The sequence below is a fragment of the Hylobates moloch genome, unplaced genomic scaffold (genome assembly GCF_009828535.3).
Source record: "Hylobates moloch isolate HMO894 unplaced genomic scaffold, HMol_V3 SCAFFOLD_6, whole genome shotgun sequence".
In the NCBI taxonomy this organism is placed as follows: Eukaryota; Metazoa; Chordata; class Mammalia; order Primates; family Hylobatidae; genus Hylobates; species Hylobates moloch.
Window position 1 is genome coordinate 80620399 of NW_026652281.1, and position 21383 is coordinate 80641781.

The 21383-nt window shown below is 58.2% G+C and overlaps 3 protein-coding genes across 5 annotated transcripts; 2 read left to right on the forward strand and 1 right to left on the reverse strand.

Annotated features, from left to right (window-relative positions):
- Positions 1-2522: 2522 nt before the first annotated feature.
- On the forward strand, positions 2523-8488 carry DOC2A (double C2 domain alpha). Of its 2 annotated transcripts, XM_058440896.1 has the most exons (12): positions 2523-2682; positions 3023-3113; positions 3781-4054; positions 4453-4532; positions 4733-4807; positions 4908-5017; positions 6707-6833; positions 6916-6975; positions 7058-7212; positions 7320-7401; positions 7488-7584; positions 7666-8488. In XM_058440896.1, exons 3-12 carry the CDS (start codon positions 3790-3792, stop codon positions 7809-7811), a joined length of 1197 nt encoding a protein of 398 aa, XP_058296879.1. In that variant the 5' UTR covers positions 2523-2682; positions 3023-3113; positions 3781-3789; the 3' UTR covers positions 7812-8488. The 2 variants fall into 2 exon arrangements, with proteins under 2 accessions (XP_058296879.1, XP_058296880.1); XM_058440897.1 differs by lacking the exons at positions 2523-2682; positions 3023-3113 and adding an exon at positions 3159-3271 and having other exon boundaries at positions 3777-4054.
- Positions 8469-17602, reverse strand: INO80E (INO80 complex subunit E). Its single transcript, XM_032155840.2, is given in 8 exon segments — positions 8469-8691; positions 8693-8782; positions 12379-12495; positions 12869-12980; positions 13073-13151; positions 16824-16876; positions 17067-17137; positions 17293-17602. Coding segments are annotated over 8 exon segments (735 nt in total). The 5' UTR covers positions 17374-17602; the 3' UTR covers positions 8469-8559.
- A 9-nt stretch (positions 17603-17611) lies between these two features.
- Positions 17612-21370, forward strand: HIRIP3 (HIRA interacting protein 3). Of its 2 annotated transcripts, XM_032155741.2 has the most exons (7): positions 17617-18149; positions 18227-18347; positions 18473-18587; positions 18847-19784; positions 19884-20052; positions 20135-20233; positions 20322-21370. In XM_032155741.2, the coding sequence occupies exons 1-7, from the start codon at positions 18085-18087 to the stop codon at positions 20483-20485; spliced, it is 1671 nt and encodes a 556-aa protein (XP_032011632.1). In that variant the 5' UTR covers positions 17617-18084; the 3' UTR covers positions 20486-21370. The 2 variants fall into 2 exon arrangements, with proteins under 2 accessions (XP_032011633.1, XP_032011632.1); XM_032155742.2 differs by lacking the exon at positions 18847-19784 and having other exon boundaries at positions 17612-18149; positions 20322-20455.
- Positions 21371-21383: the final 13 nt, after the last annotated feature.

Sequence of the window (21383 nt, forward strand, 5' to 3'; positions counted from 1 at the left end):
GGCTGGGCGAGGTGGCTCACAGCTGTAATCCCAGCACTTTGGGAGGCTGAAGCAGGGGGATCATGAGGTCAGGAGTTCAAGACCAGCGGGGCTAAGATGGTGAAATGCCATCTCTACTAAAAATACAAACATTTAGCCAAGTGTGGTGGCGTGCGCCCCTGTAATCCCAGCTACTTGGGAGGCTGAGGTAGGAGAATTGCTTGAACCCGGGAGGCGGAGGTTGCGGTGAGCCAAGATCGCGCCATTGCACTCCAGCCTGGACAACAACAGTGAAAGTCTGTCTCAAAAAAAAAAAAAAAGAAAGAAAGAAAAAAAGAATCTGAACTTCTATTATTTGGCTTATGGGTCAGCATATCTATAAGATAAAATCCTAAAAGTGGAATTTCTGGGTCTAAGGATTTTTTTTTTTTTTTTTTTTTTTTTTAGGGTCTCACTCTGTTATCTGTTACCCAGGCTGGAGTGCAGTGGAGTTATTATAGCTTACGGCAGCCTTGACCTCCTGGGCTCAAGAGATCCTCCCTCCATCACGAGGTCAGGAGATCGAGACCATCTTGGCTAAGAAGGTGAAACCCCATCTCTATTAAAAATACAAAAAAATTAGCCGGGTGTGGTGGCGGGCACCTGTAGTCCCAGCTACTCGGGAGGCTGAGGCAGGAGAATGGCGTGAACCCGGAAGGTGGAGCTTGTAGTGAGCCGAGATTGCGCCACTGCACTCCAGCCTGGGCGACAGAGCAAGACTCCATCTCAAAAAGAAAAAAAAAAGAGAGATCCTCCCACCTCAGCCTCTTGAGTAGCTGGGACCACAGGCACACACCACTATCCCTGGTTTTTTGTTTTTTGTTTTTTGGCTTTTTTTTTTTGTAGAGACAGGGCCTCACCATGTTTCCCAGGCTGGTCTTGAACTTCTGAGCTCAAGGGATCAGTCTGCCTCAGCTTCCCCCAAGCCCAGACGCTTTGATTTTGCCCATTTTATGGGTAATAAGTGATATCTCAGGGTTTTTTGTTTGTTTGTTTGTTTGTTTTGAGACTGAGTTTTGCTCTTACAGCCCAGGCTGGAGTGCAGTGGCACGATCTCAGCTCAACCTCTGCAACCTCTGCCTCCCAGGTTCAAGCGATCCTCCTGCCTCAGCCTCCCAAGGCACGTGCCACCATGCCCGGCTAATTTTTTGTATGTTTAGCAGAGATGGGGTTTCACCATGTTGGCCAGGCTAGTCTCAAACTCCTGACCTCAGGCAATCCACCCACCTCGGCCTCCCAAAGCGCTGGGATTACAGGCGTGAGCCACTGCACCCTGCCCCCTCAGTGTTGTTGACTTTACATTTCTCTTACTTTTCTTTTTTTGTTTTAAGAGACTGTGTCTCACTGTGTTGCCCAGGCTGGCTTCACTCAAGCAATTCTCTCGCCGCAGTCCCTGGAGTAGCTGGGATTATAGGCACCCGCCACCACTCTCGGCCCCATTTCTCTTATTAAAAAAAAAAAAATTGCCGTGAAATACACATATCGAAATGTACCATCTTCACCATTTTTAAGGGTAAGATTAGGTGATGTTAGGTATGTTTACTTTGTCATGGAACCAGATTTCTGTTTTAAATAACAGCACTTAGAGATGCCAACTTCGTGCCAGGCCCAGTTTGGGACACTAGGGACTCCCAGATGAATCAGCTGCTCCAGTGGAACTCCCTGCTGGTGGGGGAGGCACTGGTGAAACGGTGCTGAGCAGAGTCCTGACGGCGCTGGAGCTGAGGGGCAGTGTGGGATGCCCCAGGAAGGCTCCTAGGAAGAGGGGACCCAGGGTGACTCCCTAAGGAAGCGCGGTTCCCAGGTAGAGGAGCGCATGTGAGCCAAGATCCCTAGGCCTGAGCCGTCTAGGTGTGTCCCAGGAACTGCAGGAAACGGTTGGGTGAGTCAGTGGTGGGCAGCGGGGGTGATAAGCCCCTTCGTGTCTTCGGGATGGTAAGTTTGGGGCACAGGTGAGTGAAGACCGAAGGCCAGGGGTGGACTGACACTCCGTGGCAGGAGCAGGGCCGGGCAGGGGGGCGGCTTGGGGGTGGCAGGGTTTGGGTGAGAAATGGCAGCCCATGGGGAACGACCGCAGGGCTCTCGGGCCTTCAGAGCCAAGCCCCAACGCCCCTTCCCACCTGCGGGGCAGAACTGGGGATGGCAGGGGGGAGGGTGGTTCCCAAAGGAGATGCTATCCCTGGTAAGGGGACATGGGCCCCTGGGAGTTGGGTAGGGCCACAAGGAGAGAGGCCTGAACGGCCAAAGGGAGGGGGCGTGGGGGAAGCAGCAGCATCAGACCTCTGCCTCCTCCCTCAGATCGTGAGGCTCCCCAGCCTGGTTCGGGAGACCACGAGATCCCCGGCCGGCGACAGCAGGCGACCCCCTGCTCCTGTCCACCTCTGGGTCCCTACGGACATGGGGAGGGGAGGAGGGAGGCCCCAGCTCCCTGCGGGGGAGGGGCGTGAAGACGCGCGGGGGTGGGGGGAGATGAGCCGGCGTCACCATGACAACGAGGCCAGTGGTCCGGCCCTGGGGACCCGGGAGGGAGGGAGGCGCCGTGGCCGCGCGCGGCCCAGGTCTCCCAGGAGTAGTTGGGGAACACCCGGCGATTCTGGCGGCTGCTTCCTGGTGGCGCAGGGAGCCCGCGTGTTTGCGAGTGAGTGTGCGTGCGAAGTTCTCCGGGTAAGTGTGCCAGCGCGCGCCTGGGTGTGTGCAAGGGTGTGAGCGTGCACATGTGGGCACGGGCGTGTGCGCGCGGGGGTGCCCGGCTGGATGTGTGCACACGAGTGTGTGCCGGCCCGCGTGCCCCTGCGTGAGTGTGCGCGCGCGAGCACACGTGTGTGTGTGCGCTCGCGTGCGCTCCCGAGCGGGCCCCGGGTGGGAGTCCGAGATCCCGCCCCCTCCCCAGCCCCGGCGCCCCTCCCCGTCCCCCGCCGCCGCGCCGGCTGCATCCTCGCTTCCACCTCGCTCACCCCCTCCTCCCCGCACTTTCTCGGCTCTCCCTCCCTCTCGGCTCGCACAGCTCGACTCCGCGCTCTCCTTGCCGGCCGCCGCCGCCCAGCCTGCGCCCGCCGTCCCCCCAGTGCCTGGGCACCTGTTGGAGGCAGAGGCAGGTGCAGGGGGCTGGGCAGGCCGGGGGCGTGAGGGTGCGGGGAAGCGTGCCAGCCTGTGTGCGCTACGGGGGTGTTCGGCTCTCCTGCGGCTGCAATTTCTGGCTCCCCTGGGGAGCCAGAGGTGGCATCTGAGGCTGGGGTCTCCACCGTGGGCTGTGGTGAGCGAGCGGGGGAATCAGGCAGGCAGACAGGTCCTGGGGCTGAATGAGGGGACAGTGGGCAGTTGGAGCCTAGAGGAGTGGGTGACACCCTGACTAGACCAGCGCCTGGTGCAGAGGAGGACAGAGCCTCCGAGAAACAGAGGCGGGGCCCTGCAGGGCCCCTTGGGGGACAGGCAGGCTCAGGAGCAGAGGGGAGCCCCGGAGGAGAGGAAGGAGCTGGCAAGATGATACAGGGACAACCTAGAGGTGGGTGGGTGAGGACGGGGTGGTGCAACCTCGACTTCTGCGGGGAGTGGGTTGGCAGCCCAGCCCCTGTGGAGCCAGCGTGGGGTCTGCAGGGCCCAGGCCTCCTACCTGCCACCGGCTGGCACACGCTGCCCTCTCCCTGGACACCTAGGAAGGGAGGCCAGTGAGAGCCCCGCAGACCGAGGAGGCCGTCGCCTGGCCCTCAGCCAGGATGGCTAGGTATGATGGGCTCACTGGCTCACACGCCCTCTCCTAGCCAGGGGTGCTGCATGAGGGGCCGCAGGGGCGATCGCATGACCATCAACATCCAGGAGCACATGGCCATCAACGTGTGCCCTGGGCCCATCCGGCCCATCCGCCAGATCTCTGACTACTTCCCCCGCCTGGGACCAGGACCTGAAGGGGGCGGCGGGGGCGGCGGGGAGGCCCCCGCCCATCTGGTCCCCCTGGCTCTGGCCCCCCCTGCAGCCCTCCTTGGGGCCACCACGCCTGAGGATGGTGCGGAGGTGGACAGCTATGACTCGGATGATGCCAGTGAGTCTGGGGGATTGGAGGCCCCATGTGCTGGTGGGGGCCTCCAGGCTTGCGGTGGGGGGGCAGAGGGGGATGGGCCCTGCTGGCTGTGCATGTAGGTAGGGGAGGAGGGCAGTGGGGGGGTGGCAGGGACGGCCACCACAGCTGCAGTCGGTGTGGAGATTACAGCTTCAGCAAGGCTCAATATTCAGTATTTCTGCTGAGACACTCCACCACCCACACAGCCCCAGTTGCGGCCGAGCCAGGGACCCAGACGCACACACGCATGGGCCCACTCAGCCTCTTGCACTCACACTTGAGGGCTGGCAAGAGAGACACACACAGCCAGTGCCCACCTGCTGGCCTCTCGCACACACCTGTCTCCATACCAACCCATGCTGCCTTTCCTCTCTCTCCAGCCGCCCTGGGCACGCTGGAGTTTGACCTTCTCTACGACCGGGCCTCCTGCACTCTGCACTGTAGCATCCTCAGGGCCAAGGTGGGCACTCCCTACCGCCCAAGCCGGGGCCCGGTTTACGTGCAGCCCCCGGGGGGGCCCATTCCTCCTTCCCTTCCCAGGCCTGCTCCTTCCTCCTGCCCTTGCACCCTCCTTCTGGGCTCCTCCAGGGTCCAGCTCTACAAGAGGGAGGGAGAGAGGTGCCAGGAGCCTCCAGCCCTCTCCCCTGCCCTCCTCTCCAGGGCCTCAAGCCCATGGATTTCAATGGCCTCGCCGACCCCTACGTCAAGCTGCACTTGCTGCCTGGAGCCTGTAAGGTAACTAACAGCCTCCTCTCGCCCCGCCTGGCCCAGCCCATGACTCCAGCCCGTGGGGCTGGAGGACAGGTATTGAGAACCTTTCATCCCCACACCCCAGGCCAATAAGCTAAAAACAAAGACTCAGAGGAACACACTGAATCCTGTGTGGAATGAGGACCTGACGTACAGCGGGATCACGGATGATGACATCACGCACAAGGTGCTCAGGTGAGGGACCCCTCCCCACCACCCAGCAGCAGCTCGGGGACAGCTGACATTGTAACTCCTGGTTGATCTATGTCCCATTAAGCCCGTACCTCTCTGATGCTCAAGAACCATCAGCGGCTCCCTAGCCCCTTTGGCAGCAGGCCAAAATACTTCCCTGCCATTCCTGCCCCCCAGTATCTCCTGCCAGCCGGGTGTGGTGGCTCACACCTGTAATCCCAGCACTTTGGGAGGCCAAGGTGGGTGGATCACTTGAAGTCAGGAGTTTGAGACCAGCCTGGCCAACTTGGTGAAACCCCGTCTCTACTAAAAATACAAACATTAGCTGGGCGTGGTGGCATGTACCTGTAAATCCCAGCTACTCGGGAGGCTGAGGCAGGATTGCTTGAACCCGGGAGGCAGAGGTTGCAGTGAGCCGAGATCGCACCACTGCACTCCAGCCTGGGTGATAGAGGGAGACTCCATCTCAAAAACAAAACAAAGTATCTTCTGCCCCTCAAACAGAGGACTCCCTTCTTCCAACTGGCCAGTTCCACAACTCCTGAACTTTTCCTGTTGTTTTCTACCTGGAAAGCTCCTTCCTGCCAGCCTAAATTCCACTCATCTGAGGTTCGGTCCAAGCTCTGCCCCCTCCCAAAAACGTTCCTGGGTTGCTGAGACCCCTTCTCAGAGCCCTTGGCTTAAGTCAGACCTCTGCAGCTTTGATCTGCCCCTTCTGTGCCTTGAGTTCCCCTAAAATCTCTTAAGGAGTGAAGTCTTCAGGGACAGAGAACTTGCTCCATCATCCCAGGAGATGGAGATGTGGGAAGAGTACTCCCTCAAGTGAGGTGGTGGGCAGCAAAACCCAGGCTCTGGAGAGACCTCTGCCTTTGTGTTTGGATTTGCAGCTGGGACCTTCCCTGATGGTCAGGGCTGTGCGGCAGAGAGGCCACCTTGGTGTCGGCTGTGAGGGTGGAATGGAGGGGAGGCTAGAGGCCAAAACCAGAATGAGACCAAAAAATGAGCACTCACCAGGGCCCAGCCCGGGCTTAGCATTTTCACGTTTCTTTCTTTCCCTTGACTATCTCCATTTACAGATGGGAATTGAAGCATAGGGTGATCAAGTGACTTGCCCAAGGTCACACAGGTGGCTCAGAAGTGGCAGGGCTGGGATCTGCCCATCCTCCATGCCACAGATGCCCAACCTGGTAGTAGGTCACTGCAGAGGCAGGGCAGGGGCTGCAGGAGGACGGGTGGCTGGAGAGCAATCATTTCTTAGTGAGTCCCTGGGGGCTGGCTCTCTGCTGCATGCAGGAAAAGGACAGGGGTTCCTGAGGAGGCATGGGGTGCTCGTCTGGCTGCCCAAGGCTCCAAGGCCCTTCTAGCTCTCATGGCCTGTGTCTATGGCCACATCCACCGTGGTGTTCGGCTCCTGCCCCCAGGCCCTGAATGGAGGCAGTGAGCGGCGTGCTCCAAGATTTCTGAGGGCTTCCCACAATGGCTGAGCACGTCCTGATGGACCAGGGACAGCCGGGTGGCTGCAGAGGGAGGGACAGAGGAATGGGCAAATCCGCTTGTCCTTCTCAAGTGCCAGCCTGTCTTCCAGATGAGACGTAGTGTTTAGGGCAGAGCTTGGCTGGTCCAAGGCCCTTCCTACACCCCGGAATGGGACTCAGGTACCCCAGGGGCCCTGACACTGCAGTTCCCCACCAGGATCGCCGTCTGTGATGAGGACAAGCTGAGTCACAATGAGTTTATTGGGGAGATCCGCGTGCCCCTCCGCCGCCTCAAGCCTTCGCAGAAGAAGCATTTTAACATCTGCCTCGAGCGTCAGGTCCCGGTCTGTGCGGGGGCTGCAGGGGCACCAGGGGAGGGGGCCCTGGGGAGGCCAGGCTTCCAGAACCTTCTCTTTGCCCCCTCAGCTGGCGTCCCCCTCTTCCATGTCAGCGGCACTGAGGGGCATCTCCTGTTACCTGAAGGAGGTGAGGCACCTCATGGGGATGGGGATGCATGTGGGTGGGAGGCCGCAGGGACCCAGACTGACTCTGCGTCTGTGCCCCGCAGTTGGAGCAGGGGCAGGGGCTGCTGGAGGAGCGTGGCCGCATCCTGCTGAGTCTCAGCTACAACTCGCGGCGCCGGGGACTGCTAGTAGGCATCTTGCGCTGTGCCCATCTGGCTGCCATGGACGTCAACGGTTACTCGGACCCCTACGTCAAGACGTGAGCCCTCTCCCTGACCCTCTCCTCACCAGGGAGCCTGCCCTGGCCCGAGTTGGGCCTGGCCTGTCCCTCACCCCTCAGTTCCTCTCCCTCCACCCCACCCCTAGGTACCTGAGGCCCGATGTGGACAAGAAATCCAAGCATAAGACGTGCGTGAAGAAGAAGACTCTCAACCCAGAATTTAACGAGGTACCCGGGTGGGGACGGGACATGGAGGGAGGCCAGGGAGGGGCTGGGGAGCTGGCTCACAAACGGGTGGCCGGCCTTGTCCCCAGGAGTTTTTCTACGAGATAGAGCTCTGCACTCTGGCCACCAAGACCCTGGAAGTCACCGTCTGGGACTATGACATTGGCAAATCCAATGACTTCATTGGTGAGGGAGGAGCTGGCTGCGGGTGCTGAGGGCGGGAGAGTGGCAGGGAGGTGGCCCTGACCCTGCCACCTGCTCCCCCAGGTGGTGTGTCCCTGGGGCCAGGTGCCCGAGGTGAGGCTCGGAAGCACTGGAGTGACTGCCTGCAGCAGCCGGACGCAGCCCTGGAGCGCTGGCACACCCTGACCAGCGAGCTGCCCCCCGCGGCCGGGGCTCTGTCCTCAGCCTGAGTGGACAGCAGTGTCCTGGCACAGGCCCATCGAGCCGGGTCCAGTACCCAACCTTCGCACGAGTGTGTTGCACGTTTACACGGGGTGGGCTGCCCCCACCCTGCACTACATGTCTTATTTTTGTGAGTCTCCGTGACCCGGGTCTGTCTGCTCATGAGGGGCTGTGGAGTTCTATATTCACATATGCAAACCTCCTGCCTGACTCGCTAGTCCCTGCAAATATGCAAACCCCCTATCATCTGCACACCCGGGCAGTGCTCAGAGCCCGGCCCCAGACCCCCGCGCTCCTCACTCCTGCCTCTCCACGCTGCCCCGTCCCTCTCCCCCCACAGGGAGGAGGTCGGATTAGGGGAGGTTCAGAGGAGGAGAATGTCTCAAAAAAAAGGGACAAAAAACAAACCCAGAGCCACTCCTTTAATACAGAAACGTCACTGAAAAAACCTAGCCCTGTACAGCTGCCCTTTTAAAGAGGTGGCCATCGCAGGGTCTCTGCCTCCCCAGCAGGTGGCAGATGCTCCCGGCCACTCGTTTAAATAACTGTCCCCTGGAGGGGGCCGGGGTTTGAAGGCAGGGCCCCTGCCACCCTCCTGGGGGACACCCGTGCATGTTTACGCCTTTTCTGGTTGTGTCAGTGGCCGGAGCATGGCAGCTGGGCGTCAATAAACACCTCTGAGGAAGCTGGGCTTGTGTGTGCTGGCACAGGGAGGGAGCCGGGTGGGGCCGTGGTGGGCATGGCGTGATGTCGCGGTCACTCCGGGATGTCGATCACCAGGTCATCGTCTCCATCCAAGGCATCGTCCCCGCTACCTGTGTCGCTGAACATCTGCCGAGGGACCGTGCTCAGGATCGTGGGGGGGGGCATCTTGGGGGGGGGGGGGGGGGGTCAGGGTTGTCCCGACCCCAGCCCCAGAACCCCGGCCAGGGAAGGTCAGCGGCCCTCCCACAGGGCAGTCGGGGGGTCCCACCGCCATCTGCAGTAGGGGGAAGAAACACAGGGGGGCTAGTCAGGGAGGCACTGGGGCCTCAGGAGACCGGGCCCTGCCCCCCAGGGCAGCTCTGGGGAGGGGGAAGGGGCCCTGGGCACAGCCGGGCCAACCCATGCTGCACTCAGGGCCTGCCCCCCCCCAGCCCCTTGAGAGCCTCAAACCAGCAAGTGCCTGGGGGTGGTGATGGAGGTGAGATGAGGGGATGGGGGTGTCTCACAGGAAACCGGGAGGGAAAGGCCCGGGCACCTGCCCTCTCCAGGGAGGCGCCTGGGCTGCCCTGAGACAGGGTTAAGCCAGAGGCGGACGGAGTCAGCCTGGAGTGCTTGCCTGCCTGCTGGCCCCGGAGGTACCAGCTTCCTCTCCCTACTCCTCCTCCTCTCCCTCTTCTGCGGGACTCACTGGTTCGCTGGAGGGTATTGCAGGCTGCCTGAGCCAGGAGCCCCGGCGGCAGCTTATCTGCCCCCAAGAAGCTTCTATTATGTCTTGGATGGGCCCCTCCTCGGGATCCCTGCAGCCGTGGCCTAGGCCCAGCCCTCCTCTCAGCTCACCTGGGCTGCGGTCCCAGCCTCCTAACTGGACTCCCTGCCTGCAGCCTCTCCCAGATCCAGCTCCTCCACACTGCAGCCAGAGCACGCACTCTAAAACACAGACCTGAGCGTGTCACCGTGCCACTCGGGGCCTTGGGACGGGAGTGCCGCCTGCTGGATGACAGGCGGCCCCTCCACCTGGGCATCCTGCTCTATCTGTCAGAAGTCCTGCTTTGTCCTCTGAGGGTGGGAAGTGGCCTCTGCCCTGCTCAACCCTTTAGCTCCACCCCGCTGCCAGGTCCTCACAAACCCTCCCCAGAGAGCTCTGTGGGTCTCCTCCGCAGTCACCGTGCTTTGTCTGTGGGCACAAACTGGGCACCTGCTGTGTGCCAGGTGGTTTCTGTTAACGCCCTCCCAGCCTCAGGACACCGGGGAGTGGGGAGAGGTCACGTGCCAGCGGAGGAGGCTGAACTTGGTGTGGACATGGAGGTCCTGAGGTGCAGGCCTGCTGGGTGCTGTGGGGCAGTGTCCAGTCTGGCCCTGGGCTAGATGCTGGGTGGGCTGGCAGGAAACGCCATGCATGGTCTCCAGTGGCCCTTCTGAGTGGGCCCGTGGCCTCTCACATTTGGCCCCGTGGCCTCCTCTCTGCTTCCTAAGGAGCCCTCACCCTCATCTCTGCTGCTGGGGTGGCATGGGGGCCAGGATGGGTCAGGCCTCAGGGTATAGGAGGCTGGCAGGATGGATAACAGACAGGGGGCCCAACTCTGAACAGCACCCCCACGCCCCGCACCAGGCCCCCACATGTACACACGGGAGCAGACATGCGTGTATGACTGGAAAGGACCATCCCCTTCTCTGGCCACCCCCTCTCCTTCCCTGCTGTGCGCAGCATGTCCCACCCTGGCCTGGACTTCCTCAGTGGCGTCCTCTCAGCCTGACTGGCAGTAGCTCACATTTCTCTGTGGCTTACTAGGGGCCAGGCATGGGCCAAGTGATTTTCATCCCTTCACTCACATTCTCTGCACAATGACGCCACTGAATGGAGAAAGAGAGCTGTGGCTCAAAGAGTGAAATGACAACGCTGAGGTTGCATGGTGAGCACTGGAAGAGCTGGGATTCAAAGCCGGCCAAGTCCAACTCAGGCCTGAGAGAACCAACCTGCTTCTGTCTTCACAGCTATCCCTCCTCTGCTTGGACTCCCTTCCTTCTATCTCCTCACTCCCCTGACCCTTCAGGGACTCCCGCTCCCCTGACAGTAACAGACAAACCCACTTCAGGCCGGTGTCCAGGCCTTCCATGACCCCGCCCCACCCGGTTCTTCTTGCCAATTTCTTACCACTCCTACTCTGGCCCAGGCAGTGCTTTCACTGTGGCCCTGTCTCCCTTCCCACTATGGCTTCAGCCAGGAATATCCAAATCCACTCACCCTGGGCTCACACGTTCTCCTCGCTGAGGCCTTTCCTGGCTTCTCCCCGCCTCCTCCGACAGCCATGGACCTGGGCCACCCTCTCAAACCTTCTCTCCAGAATGTCTACAACTTTGCTCCCGGACATGACTCCGCTTCGGGACTCAGCACCCAGCCAGAAAGCCTCAAAGTGCCCCCCCATGCTGCGCCACCCCCCACCCTGCCCACCACCCCCGTGCTAAGAACCAGGGCCTGTACTCCAGACCACCGCAAATGCGGCCTCTCATTCTGCTTCTGGCTCCAGAACTCTGGGAGCTGCCCAGTTGGTCCCCACTCCGCTCTGCCCCTCAGCCCATCCCCATCTCTCCCAAGGCTCGCATCTACCGCCAGCCTGGCGGCTTCCAAATGCGCAGCCCCTCATGGGCCACTGTCTAGCTGCCTTTCCAGATGGCACCCGACACATCCGCATCCAGACTCAGCTTCCCTCCAAGCCTGTGCTCCCACAGCCCTCCCATCTCCAGGGAGGGAGACTCCACTCGTGCTCAGACTAAAGCCCTGGAAGCATCCTGGCCTCTCTCCCGCACAGCCCAAACCAGGTCCTCCAGGAACTCCCATGCTCATTCTCTGAAATGGGTCCGCAGCTCCCTCTGGACCCTCTGCCCTCGGCCTGGTTTACCGCGGTGACCTTCTCACTCCCATCCCAACTCACCCCACCGCTCACCCAGTCGAACTGTTCTCTGACCACCAGTGTCTAAAATTTTGTTAAAATGCAATTAGATCACTCCCCCTCCACACCTGCAACCTGCGCCCCACCGGGGAACTGCTGTCTCCAAGGCTTCATTCACAGCGAATCCTGCACACTGGCACCTCAGGAGCTCCCGCTCTGACCTGCTCCGGGACCCAATTCCCTGCTTACTTTTCTCCCCAACAGACTCTGCCCGATGGAAACACTGCCCAGGAGCCACGGCTCCTGCCATTTCCTGTAAGTCTCTGATCAAAGAACATCCCAGACTGCTGGGCCCTAAGTGTCAGCCTCGTCCCACCGGCGTCCCCACGCTCTGGACCTCACTCTGTTCTCCACAAGTACCTATTTTTCTGGTCTGTTTTCTGCCTATCTTGCTAGACTGTGAGCTCTGTGACGGCAGGCACTGGTCTGCTTTGTGCACTGCTGTGTAACAGGAGGCGCTCCAAGGGCGCTTGCTGGTCACATCGAGTAGGACCACTTGCCCTATAGGTGCCAAGCCTAGGAGGCCTAGAGGGTAGCAGAGACCTGCTCAAGGCCACGTGGTTTCTAACAGGCAGTCTCAACTTGACTCTAGATCCCATAATCCTGACCCGGTCTGGGGCTACCTGGCATCACAGAACACACCCCCCTGGGAAAATGAGCCTGGCCCTGCTACACTGCAGCCATGAAAGGGCGGGACCCCTGGCATCCGCACACCGGGTCCCCCAAGGCTGGTTCTGCCCTGATTTGTCTCCATACAAGCCTGTGAGCCGAGACTTCTCTGATCCGCCCCTCAGTGCTAAGTGCTGACTGGGTCCCCAAATTAACCGTTCATGATTCTCTGACAGGCCCCCGCCTTCAGCCTCCCTCAGGTGGCTGTCCTCCTACCGTCCTGCCCCTCCCTAGCGCCCCCACGTCAGGGTACCTTGAGTTTCCGGGGCAGGCGGGGCCGTTTCTCCCGCTTGGGCCTCAGGGGACTGGGCTCGGGCAGCTGCAGGGCCAGGTAGTCAGAAGGGAATGGGGGGTAGCGGGGGGAGGCCAGCTGCGGGCGGGAGCGGGGATGGAGATGGGAGGCGGAGTGGACCGGGGTGAGGGTAGGGGAAGAAATGCAAACAGAAGGAGGATGGAAAAACAAAAGAGATGGTGATGAGTGTGGCTCCCGGGGCTCCCGAGCACAGAAGGGCCGGGCAGCAGCAGGATGCTGTCCTGGGCTTTGCTCTCCTCAGTCAGGCCTGGCCCCGTTCCTACACCAGAGGGAAGGGGGCAGCCCCGACTCACACCCTCCACGGGACACTTGGGCCACACCCAGACAGATGTCCCCAAAGTTGGGCTGGCCTTGCCCCGAGGCCCAGCCCTTCTGCCCAAATGACACCCACCTTACTCCCAGGCACTTCCCATCCCTGACCCCAACTCACCGAGCTCAGGTATGGGGAGGGGACCCCGGAGGCCTGAAGGGGAAACCCTGTTGAAGGAGGCAGGGAGAGGCTGGAGGGAGAGGGGGCCCCCCCCAGCGGAGGGCTTCTCTTCCTGGAGAAAGGACAGGGTGAGGTCAGAGGTGGCTAGGAGCCCAGGCGCCCCACCTGACCCTCCCCAGCGAGAGGAACGCATCTTCTTCTCACCTCTTAGGGGCCGGTGTGTCAGACAACTTGGGTGTCCCCTCTGTCTCGCTGTTATCTGATGATGCAGTGGCATCTGAGTCTGTGATGGGGACAGCTGGTCAGTGGGGGTGGGGGGGATCCCAGTCCATCCCAGAAGGGTATAACCTCCTCTACACTACAGAAGGGCACCGGAAGACCAGGTGCGGGGGCTCACGCCTGGAATCCCAGCACTGTGAAAGGCTGAGGTGGCCAGATCGCTTGAGGCCAGGAGTTCAAGAGCAGCCTGGACAACCTAGCAAGACCTCATCTCTATTAAAAACAAAAACAATTATCCGAGCATGGTGGCGTGTGCCTGTAGTCCCAGCTACTCAGGAGGCTGAGGCAGGAGAACTGCTCGGAAATTGAGGCTGCTGTGAGCTGTGATTATAACACTGCATGCCAGCCTGGGTGACAGAGCAAGACCCTGCCTCAAAAAAATGAAAAAACAAAACCCAACGGAAGGGCCTCCGGGGGAATCTGACTCACCAGCTGGTGGGCATGTGCATGCACCACACACCTGAGCTGTCCCAAGGAGCCCGACAGCCTCGACAGCCTCCCCAGCCCCCCTACTGCTCTGGTTCCTCCGTAACACACCTGCCACGCATGGCCAGGGTGCCAGGCTCCTTCCCACTCACCACTTCTCCTTGTCATCAGATCCAAGGAAGGATGGGAAGGGCAGCACCTCCACTTATCACATGAGGTCACCAAGGCTCAGAAAGTAAGGTGTGAGGCTAAGACTCCAAGCCAGGTCTGTGACTCCTTGGCTGTTTGATGCCACTGGTTCCTTGCCTCTGAGCTGTGCAGCCTTCAACTCCTGCCTCTGCCCCACTCCCCATAACCAGGGTCCTGTTCATCTCCTCCTGAAGTCCTCCCCTTCATCCACCGCTTCCCACGCCAACTAACAGTTCAGGCCACCAGCACGTCAAAATCACCTGCTAAGCAGTCTCACCTCACCCTGCCACCCACTGTCCAGCCCCACCCCCAGAGTGACCTAAAACAAACCTGGTCACATCCTTCTTGATGACATCACCCACTACCTGCATGAATTCATAGTGCTGCTTAATCTGGCTTCAATGTACCTTTCTGGTCAACTAACCTAAATGTATTCTTTAAAGCACACTGACCTATTTCGTCAAAAATGAAATGTATTTCCTAGTTCAGTGCCTCTGCCTAGAAGGGCCATCTTTCATCAAACAAACGACTGCTACACCTATAGAAGCCGTTACCAATGCCTCTGCTCAAACAGACCCTTTAAGAAGCAGATTAAATGCCACCTCCTCTGAGAAGTCGTCCAGAATCCCTCAAGCCCAATTAACTGTAGGCTCTCCTGGAACCCTCTACTCTCACTCGTCATGGATGCCCTCACACTGTGCTGAGAAGCGTCGTTTGTGAGTGTCTCCCCGGCCAGGGCGTGGGCCTCCACGACAGGAGTAGGGATCGTCAGTGGCTGGCTCTTCCTCCTCAGATGCAACCCACTCTGGCCATGAACATACTGGGTTCTCTCCCACCTCCTGCCCTGAATTCCCCCCAAACAGGATGTTAACTGGAAGCCCCTAGGGAAAGGAGAGGCAGGGGATGACAGCCTACAATAAAAGCCAAACCTCCTACTATGACCTACCTGAGTGGGCCCCTGCCTATTTCCCTAACCTTATCTACAATCCTCCTATAATAGCAAGCGAATGGGTATCATGCGTTCTAACAAAATACTATGTCCTAAACTGTGGCTGCTGCCACGTGCCAAGCCAACCCCTGCCTCAGACCAATGTGCTTTTTTTTTTTTGAGACGGGTGTTCCTCTGTTGCCCAGGCTGGAGTGCAGTGGCGTAATCTCGGCTCACTGCAAGCTCCGCCTCCTGGGTTCACGCCATTCTCCTGCCTCAGCCTCCTGAGTAGCTGGGACTACGGGCGTCTGCCACCACACCCAGCTAATTTTATGTATTTTAGTAGAGACAGGGTTTTAGTAGAGACGGGGTTTCACCACGTTAGCCAGGACGGTCTCGATCTCCTGACCTCGTGATCCGCCTGCCTAGGCTTCCCAAAGTGCTGGGAATACAAGCGTGAGCCACCGCGCCCGGCCTAGACCAATGTTTAAAGGCACCACGGACAGAGGTGATTCTACGTGACATGGCTTATGAGGGCCCCACCCAGGAAGAGGCCCACAAATGCCCACCTTACAGGTTTTTCAAACCGTGGGTCTCAAGCCATTAGTGGGTCATGAAATCAATTTATTGGTTTGCAACCAGCATTAAAAGAAGGGAAAAAAAGCAGTCTAAAAAGTATCAGGATGAATTGGACACAGTGATCTTAAAAATGTTTCGTTAAACTGTTTTGTTTAACATGTGGGGCCCTGGTTATGATGTAAAATATAGTTAATTGCAGACAATATTCAAATAAAAGAATGAAAACAGTGTTCTCTCTCTTTCATCCCTCTGCTCTTCAACCAAGCCTGACCTGTTCTTAACCTCAGGGTAGCTGCATTTATTATTCTGCCGGGACAGATCTAGCCCACTTCTTCACAAGATTGTTTTTTTTTTTTTTTTTTCCAGATGGAGTGGGACCCCTTCGCCCACCCACTTACACTGGCTAATTTTTTTTTTTTTTAATTGAGATGGGGGTCTCACTATGTTTGGCTAATTTTTTTTTTTTTTAATTGAGATGGGGGTCTCACTATGTTGCCCAGGATGGAAGGCTGGTTTCTTCTCTGGTCCCAACTCAAATGTCACTCTGTGAAAGACCTTTCTTGAGTACTCTATTCAGACGTTGCCTGCTGCCTGCTTGTGTGGTCTGCAAACTAAGAATGGTGTTTTTTTGGTTGGTTGTTGTTGTTTTTTTTTTTTTTTTTTTTGAGACGGAGTCTCACCCTGTCGCCCAGGCTGGAATGCAGTGGCAGCGATCTCGGCTCACTGCAACCTCTGCCTCCAGGGTTCAAATGATTCTCCTGCCTCAGCCTCCCCAGTAGCTGGGATTACAGGCGCACACCACCACACCCAACTAATTTTTGTATCTTTAGTAGAGACGGGGTTTCACCATGTTGGTCAGGCTGGTCTTGAACTCCTGACCTTGTGATCCGCCCACCTCGGCCTCCCAAAGTGTTGGGGTTACAGGCATGGGCCACCGCGCCTGACCAAGAATGGCTTTTAAGCTTTTAAACGGTTGGAAAAAAAAAACTAAAGAAAAATTTTTCATATGAAAATAATACAAAATTCAAATTTCAGTGCCTATAAAACTTTATAGAAACATAGCCATACTCATGTATTTGCCTATGGGGTACGGCTGCTACTACAATGGCAGAGTTCAGTAGGTGCTTCAAAGATTGTATGTTGCAGAAAGCTTACTATCTGGCCCTTTGCAGAAACAATTCATCAACCCCTGTTCTACTATAATCATTATCACATAACTGTTTTCATTACCTTCAAGTTCTTACTATGACCTAAAATTCTGGTCTATTGTCTTCATTTACTTATTCTTCCTAACTAGAATATAAATTACAAGAGGCCAAGGGCTTTGCCTATCTCTGCCTCTGCTGTATCTCCCGTGCCAAGCGCAGTGCCTGAAACGCAACAGGTGCTCAGTAAGTGCCTGAATGAAAGAACGGTGGAGGTGGAAGGCAAGCAACTAGGCTTAAGGACCACTGGGGGCTGTATCAGCCGCCACTGCCTAAAAGGCAGGGGCCCAGGAAGCTTGCTAAGTGCCAGGAACCATGCCCTCCACCAATTTTTGAAGACCTTGCTCACCCGAAGAGTCTTCATCCACGTTCTCGTACTGCAGAAGTCGGTCTAGGAGGAAACTGAGGGGAGGGAAGGGGAGATGGACAGTGATTTTCCAGCGCAGCAATGTCCTCCTGGGCCCCTGTCCCTCCCAGCTGGCCCATCGGATCCTTGAAAGAGCCCATGCACTTGTGGCCCTACTCGGGGATGGGGTCCGAATGTAGATTCCCTAGGAACCACATCGCTCTCCGTCCCTGCAACGTGCCTCACCTCTTGTCCCGGGACACCTTCAGTAATTTCCTTTGCGCTTTCCTCAGCTCCTCCTGGAAGCACTCGTGCTCCTGTAACACGGGCAAAGGGTGCGCTGGGCCAAGGGTCCTCCGTGAAGGGCCCCGGAACCGGCGGCCGCTCGCCCCACCCACTTTACACCTGGGTAAACTGGTATCTTGTCCGCGCCAGGCCTCACCCTCCACAGCCTTCCCGCGGCAGCACTCACGTAGATGAGGAACTTGAGCTTCCGCTTCAGATTCCGGTATTTTTTTTTGTAGTCCACTTCTCCGTCCGCCGGCCCGTTCATGACCGGCCCGGGAGTGGTGCCCAGAGTCTGCCCTCCCGCTACCCCAAGCAGGCACTGCCCTGCCGCTCACGCCTCCACTTCCGGAGACGCTGCAAGGCTGTGCCCCCCCGGACTACAACTCCCGGCGTACCCCGCGCTCAGGCGGTGTCACCGCACGGGCCGCCCTCTCGGGGGACACTGGGATAGGAGCGCGGCGGCGAGTGGCTGCGCTGGGGCTGGCGTAGCAGCGACGCGGTGACGCCAAAAAAATGGCGGACGCTGGAGAGCGCCGTTCCTGACTCTAATATACTTAGACACTTGAAGCCACAAAAGGATTTATCCCCGAGGTTCCTCGTGTGCTCGCGAGGATGCCTTTTCTCTTCTGCCTTGCGAAATAACAGTAGCCTAGCTGGTGCCCATGACCAGGGAGGAAGGCAGCGTCGCGGACTGATTACGTTTCACCCAACGGGTGCCGGCGCCGAATTGGTTTCTAACGAGAACTTTTAAAATGATCCATTCCAAGAAAGGGTAGGAGCCGTGAGACCCTCCAACTGCCCAGGGAAAACAAGTCTCGTCTGGCAAAGTTCTCGGCCCACGCGGTCCGCGGCCAAGGACCAACGGTCCCTCGCCCCACGGTGCCGCAGCACTGCGCGTGCGCGAGCCGCTGTCAAACGTGCTGACGGAGGCCGAGAAGAAAAAAAGGCGGGAGCCGCCAATCCCGGGTTGAGCAAAATGGCGCGGGAGAAGGAGATGCAGGAGTTCACCCGTAGCTTCTTCCGAGGCCGCCCGGACCTCAGGTGCCCAGGGGGTTGGAGATGGGGTTGGAAAGGGCGCGGGTGGGACGGGACTCCATCCTGACACCCTGTCCCCGCAGCACGCTTACGCATTCCATCGTGCGGCGGAGGTACTTGGCTCAGTCGGGCCGCAGCCACCTGGAGCCTGAGGAGAAGCAGACACTGAAGCAGCTGGTGGAGGAGGAGCTGCTGAAGATGCAGGTGTGCCTGGCCGGAGCCTGGGCCGCGGAAGGTGGAGGCGGGGCTTGCTGCCGAGGAGGAGGGGCCTGACGGGGCGTGGTGAGCGCAGCCTTGGTGCATAGTTTGCCCTCTTGGCGCACACACAGGTGGAGGAAGCCGCTTCCAGGGAAGACAAACTGGACCTTACCAAGAAGGGCAAGAGGCCTCCCACCCCTTGTAGCGACCCGGAGAGAAAAAGGTTCCGCTTCAATTCAGAGTCGGGTTAGTGCTTCCTCCCTGCTGTGGGGTCCTTCTGCATCGTTGGTTCACTCAAAAAGCATTCACTGCGCATCTCTTATGTCCCCAGGCGTTAGATGAGGGAGCAAGGCCAGTGAGTCAGGAATCGGGAACAGCGAGGACAGATAGCTGTTTCCTGCTGCCCCTCCAACTGTCAGGGCAGGGCTCGAGGCAACCTATCCGAAGTGAAGGGAGAAGGGACAGGAGGAGCCTGTCTCAACCCTCTCTCCTCTCCATATTCCAGAGTCCGGCTCTGAAGCCTCCAGCCCAGACTACTTTGGACCCCCAGCAAAGAATGGGGTGGCAGCAGAAGTCAGCCCAGCCAAAGAGGAGAATCCAAGGCGACCCTCAAAGGCAGTTGAGGAGAGCAGTGATGAGGAATGGCAGAGGGACCTGCCCGCACAGAGGGGAGAGGAGAGCAGTGAGGAGGAGGAAAAGGGGAACAAGGGGAAGACTAGGAAGAAGCCTGTGGTAAAGAAGCAGGCACCAGGCAAGGCCTCAGCCAGTAGGAAGCAGGCCAGGGAAGGAAGTGAGGAGAGCGAGGAAGAACCCGTTCAGAGGATAGCAAAGAAGGTGGAGGGAAATAAAGGAACTAAAAGCCTGAAGGAAAGTGAACAGGAGAGTGAAGAGGAGATCCTAGCCGGGAAGAAAGAGCACAGAGAGGAGGAAGCGGGGGAGGAAGAGAAAGAAGAGAATGAGAAAAAGGAGGATTGGAAACCCAGAAGCAGGAGCAATGGCCGGAGAAAGTCAGCTAGGGAGGAGAGGAGCTGTAAGCAGAAAAGCCAGGCAAAGAGGCTCATGGCAGACTCAGACAGCGAGGAAGAGCAGAAAGAGGCAGCAGGCAGTGGGGATGACAGTGGGAGAGATGGAGAACCCCCAGTGCAGAGGAAGAGTGAGGACGGGACCCAGCTTAAGGGTGAGAAGAAGTTGAGTGGAAGCAGTGAGGACGAGGAAGACAGTGGGAAGGGGGAACCCACAGCTAAAGGCTCTAGAAAGATGGCCAGACTGGGCAGCACCAGTGGTGAGGAGAGTGACTTGGAGAGGGAGGTAAGTGACAGCGAGGCGGGGGGAGGCCCCCAGGGGGAGAGGAAGAACCGCTCTTCCAAGAAGAGCTCCAGGAAAGGCAGGACACGAAGCTCCTCTTCCTCCTCAGACGGAAGTCCAGAGGCCAAAGGAGGGAAGGTGAGGGTGAGGAGGGGTGGGAGGCCACTATTAGGGAAGAGGGAGACCCTGCCTCAGGCCCAGCAGGCTTGGCCTTCAGCTGCTGTCTTTCCTTGCTAGGCTGGCTCAGGTCGCCGTGGAGAGGACCACCCAGCTGTGATGAGGCTGAAGCGCTACATTCGGGCCTGTGGTGCCCATCGAAACTACAAGAAGCTGTTGGGCTCCTGTTGCTCACACAAGGAGCGCCTGAGTATCCTCCGGGCAGAACTGGAAGCCCTAGGCATGAAGGGTGAGGCCCAGCGTGCCCTGGGGGCTGCAGGAGAGGGCCTTGCTGCTGGGGAGGAGAGGATCACCAGCTTCTTCTGTCCCAGGTACCCCTTCCCTAGAGAAGTGTCGAGCCCTGAAGGAGCAGAGGGAGGAGGCGGCTGAGGTGGCCTCCTTGGATGTTGCGAACATCATCAGTGGCTCGGGTAAGGGGTTTCCTCTCACTGCCCAGGAGCAGATAGGTGGGGTTGGACATTCTCAGACATCTGATCTCTCGTTTCCCCTTTCCCCTAGGCCGGCCACGCAGACGTACAGCCTGGAACCCTTTAGGAGAAGCAGCACCCCCAGGGGAGCTGTACCGACGGACCCTGGACTCAGATGAAGAGCGGCCCCGTCCCGCACCCCCGGACTGGTCACATATGCGTGGCATCATCAGCAGTGATGGCGAGAGTAACTGAGCTCTACCACCCCCAGGAGGGACCCTTGATACATGTACAAAGCATACATAGCACCCCTTGCCCTGTGTCTGCGGAACAGAGGCAGCTTCCTTCAGAGAAGACTGCAGCTCCCAAGGACACAAGCTGTTGGGATGCTACTTCTCAGCTTCACGCTCTCCATTTAAGGTGTTTGTTTTTTAAGACTCAATAAAGGAGTGTTTTTAATCACTTCATCAAATTTGGTCCCCCATTCTCACCTCCTGTATTTTGGGCCAGGAAACTGAGCAGTAGTCACTGCCTCCACCTCCTCCCCTGGCCTGGTTCCCCTTAATTTCCCCCGGGTTCCTGGAAGAAGTCCCTGCCTCCAGACCCTGTCATCCAACAGTCACCAGGCCCTATTGAAGAAGGGTGTGTGGCTCCTGTGCTGCCAGCCTGCCCAGTGGCCCCTCTGCTTTTAGCCTGGTCTGATAACCTAATGCCCACTTGGGAGGGGGATAGAATAACTTGAGGGCAGCCAGTGCTTAAGCCTTCCCCCTTCTGCAAACAGCCACTTTGTCCATGGGCTGTTAACCTCGAAGGGGTGGGGGAAAAGCCCAGACTTCCTGGGCCAGTCCCAGCCCTCTAGGCCTCTGGCTACAGGCCCAGCCTCTGCAGTCACATGAGGTCTCCACTGAACTCTGGCTGCTGAGGCTTGTGGGAAGATGTGAGCACGGAGCTGCCCGGGGTCTGTGTGGGAGGCAAACCTAAGAATCTGAAGCCAAAGCAAAGAAAACAGGAATTAGAGGTCAAGGGGTTGAAGACCACCTTTGCGATCCGAGATCTCATCACACCTGAAGTCATTAAAATCACTGAAATGTTTAGATACACAGCCCAATAAATTCTCTTTTTAGAACACAAGCAGTACTATTCAGTGGCCACT

What these genes read in the sequence shown, in the direction of transcription:
- DOC2A (XM_058440896.1), top strand. Translation starts at nt 3,790, where the DNA reads ATGAGGGGCCGCAGGGGCGATCGCATGACCATCAACATCCAGGAGCAC. An exon ending in GTAGCATCCTCAGGGCCAAG is followed by an intron (nt 4,533 to 4,732) that starts GTGGGCACTCCC and finishes CCTCCTCTCCAG; the next exon opens with GGCCTCAAGCCCATGGATTT. An exon ending in ATCACGCACAAGGTGCTCAG is followed by an intron (nt 5,018 to 6,706) that starts GTGAGGGACCCC and finishes GTTCCCCACCAG; the next exon opens with GATCGCCGTCTGTGATGAGG.
- HIRIP3 (XM_032155741.2), top strand. Translation starts at nt 18,085, where the DNA reads ATGGCGCGGGAGAAGGAGATGCAGGAGTTCACCCGTAGCTTCTTCCGA. An exon ending in GGAAGCCCTAGGCATGAAGG is followed by an intron (nt 20,053 to 20,134) that starts GTGAGGCCCAGC and finishes CTTCTGTCCCAG; the next exon opens with GTACCCCTTCCCTAGAGAAG. An exon ending in GAACATCATCAGTGGCTCGG is followed by an intron (nt 20,234 to 20,321) that starts GTAAGGGGTTTC and finishes CCTTTCCCCTAG; the next exon opens with GCCGGCCACGCAGACGTACA.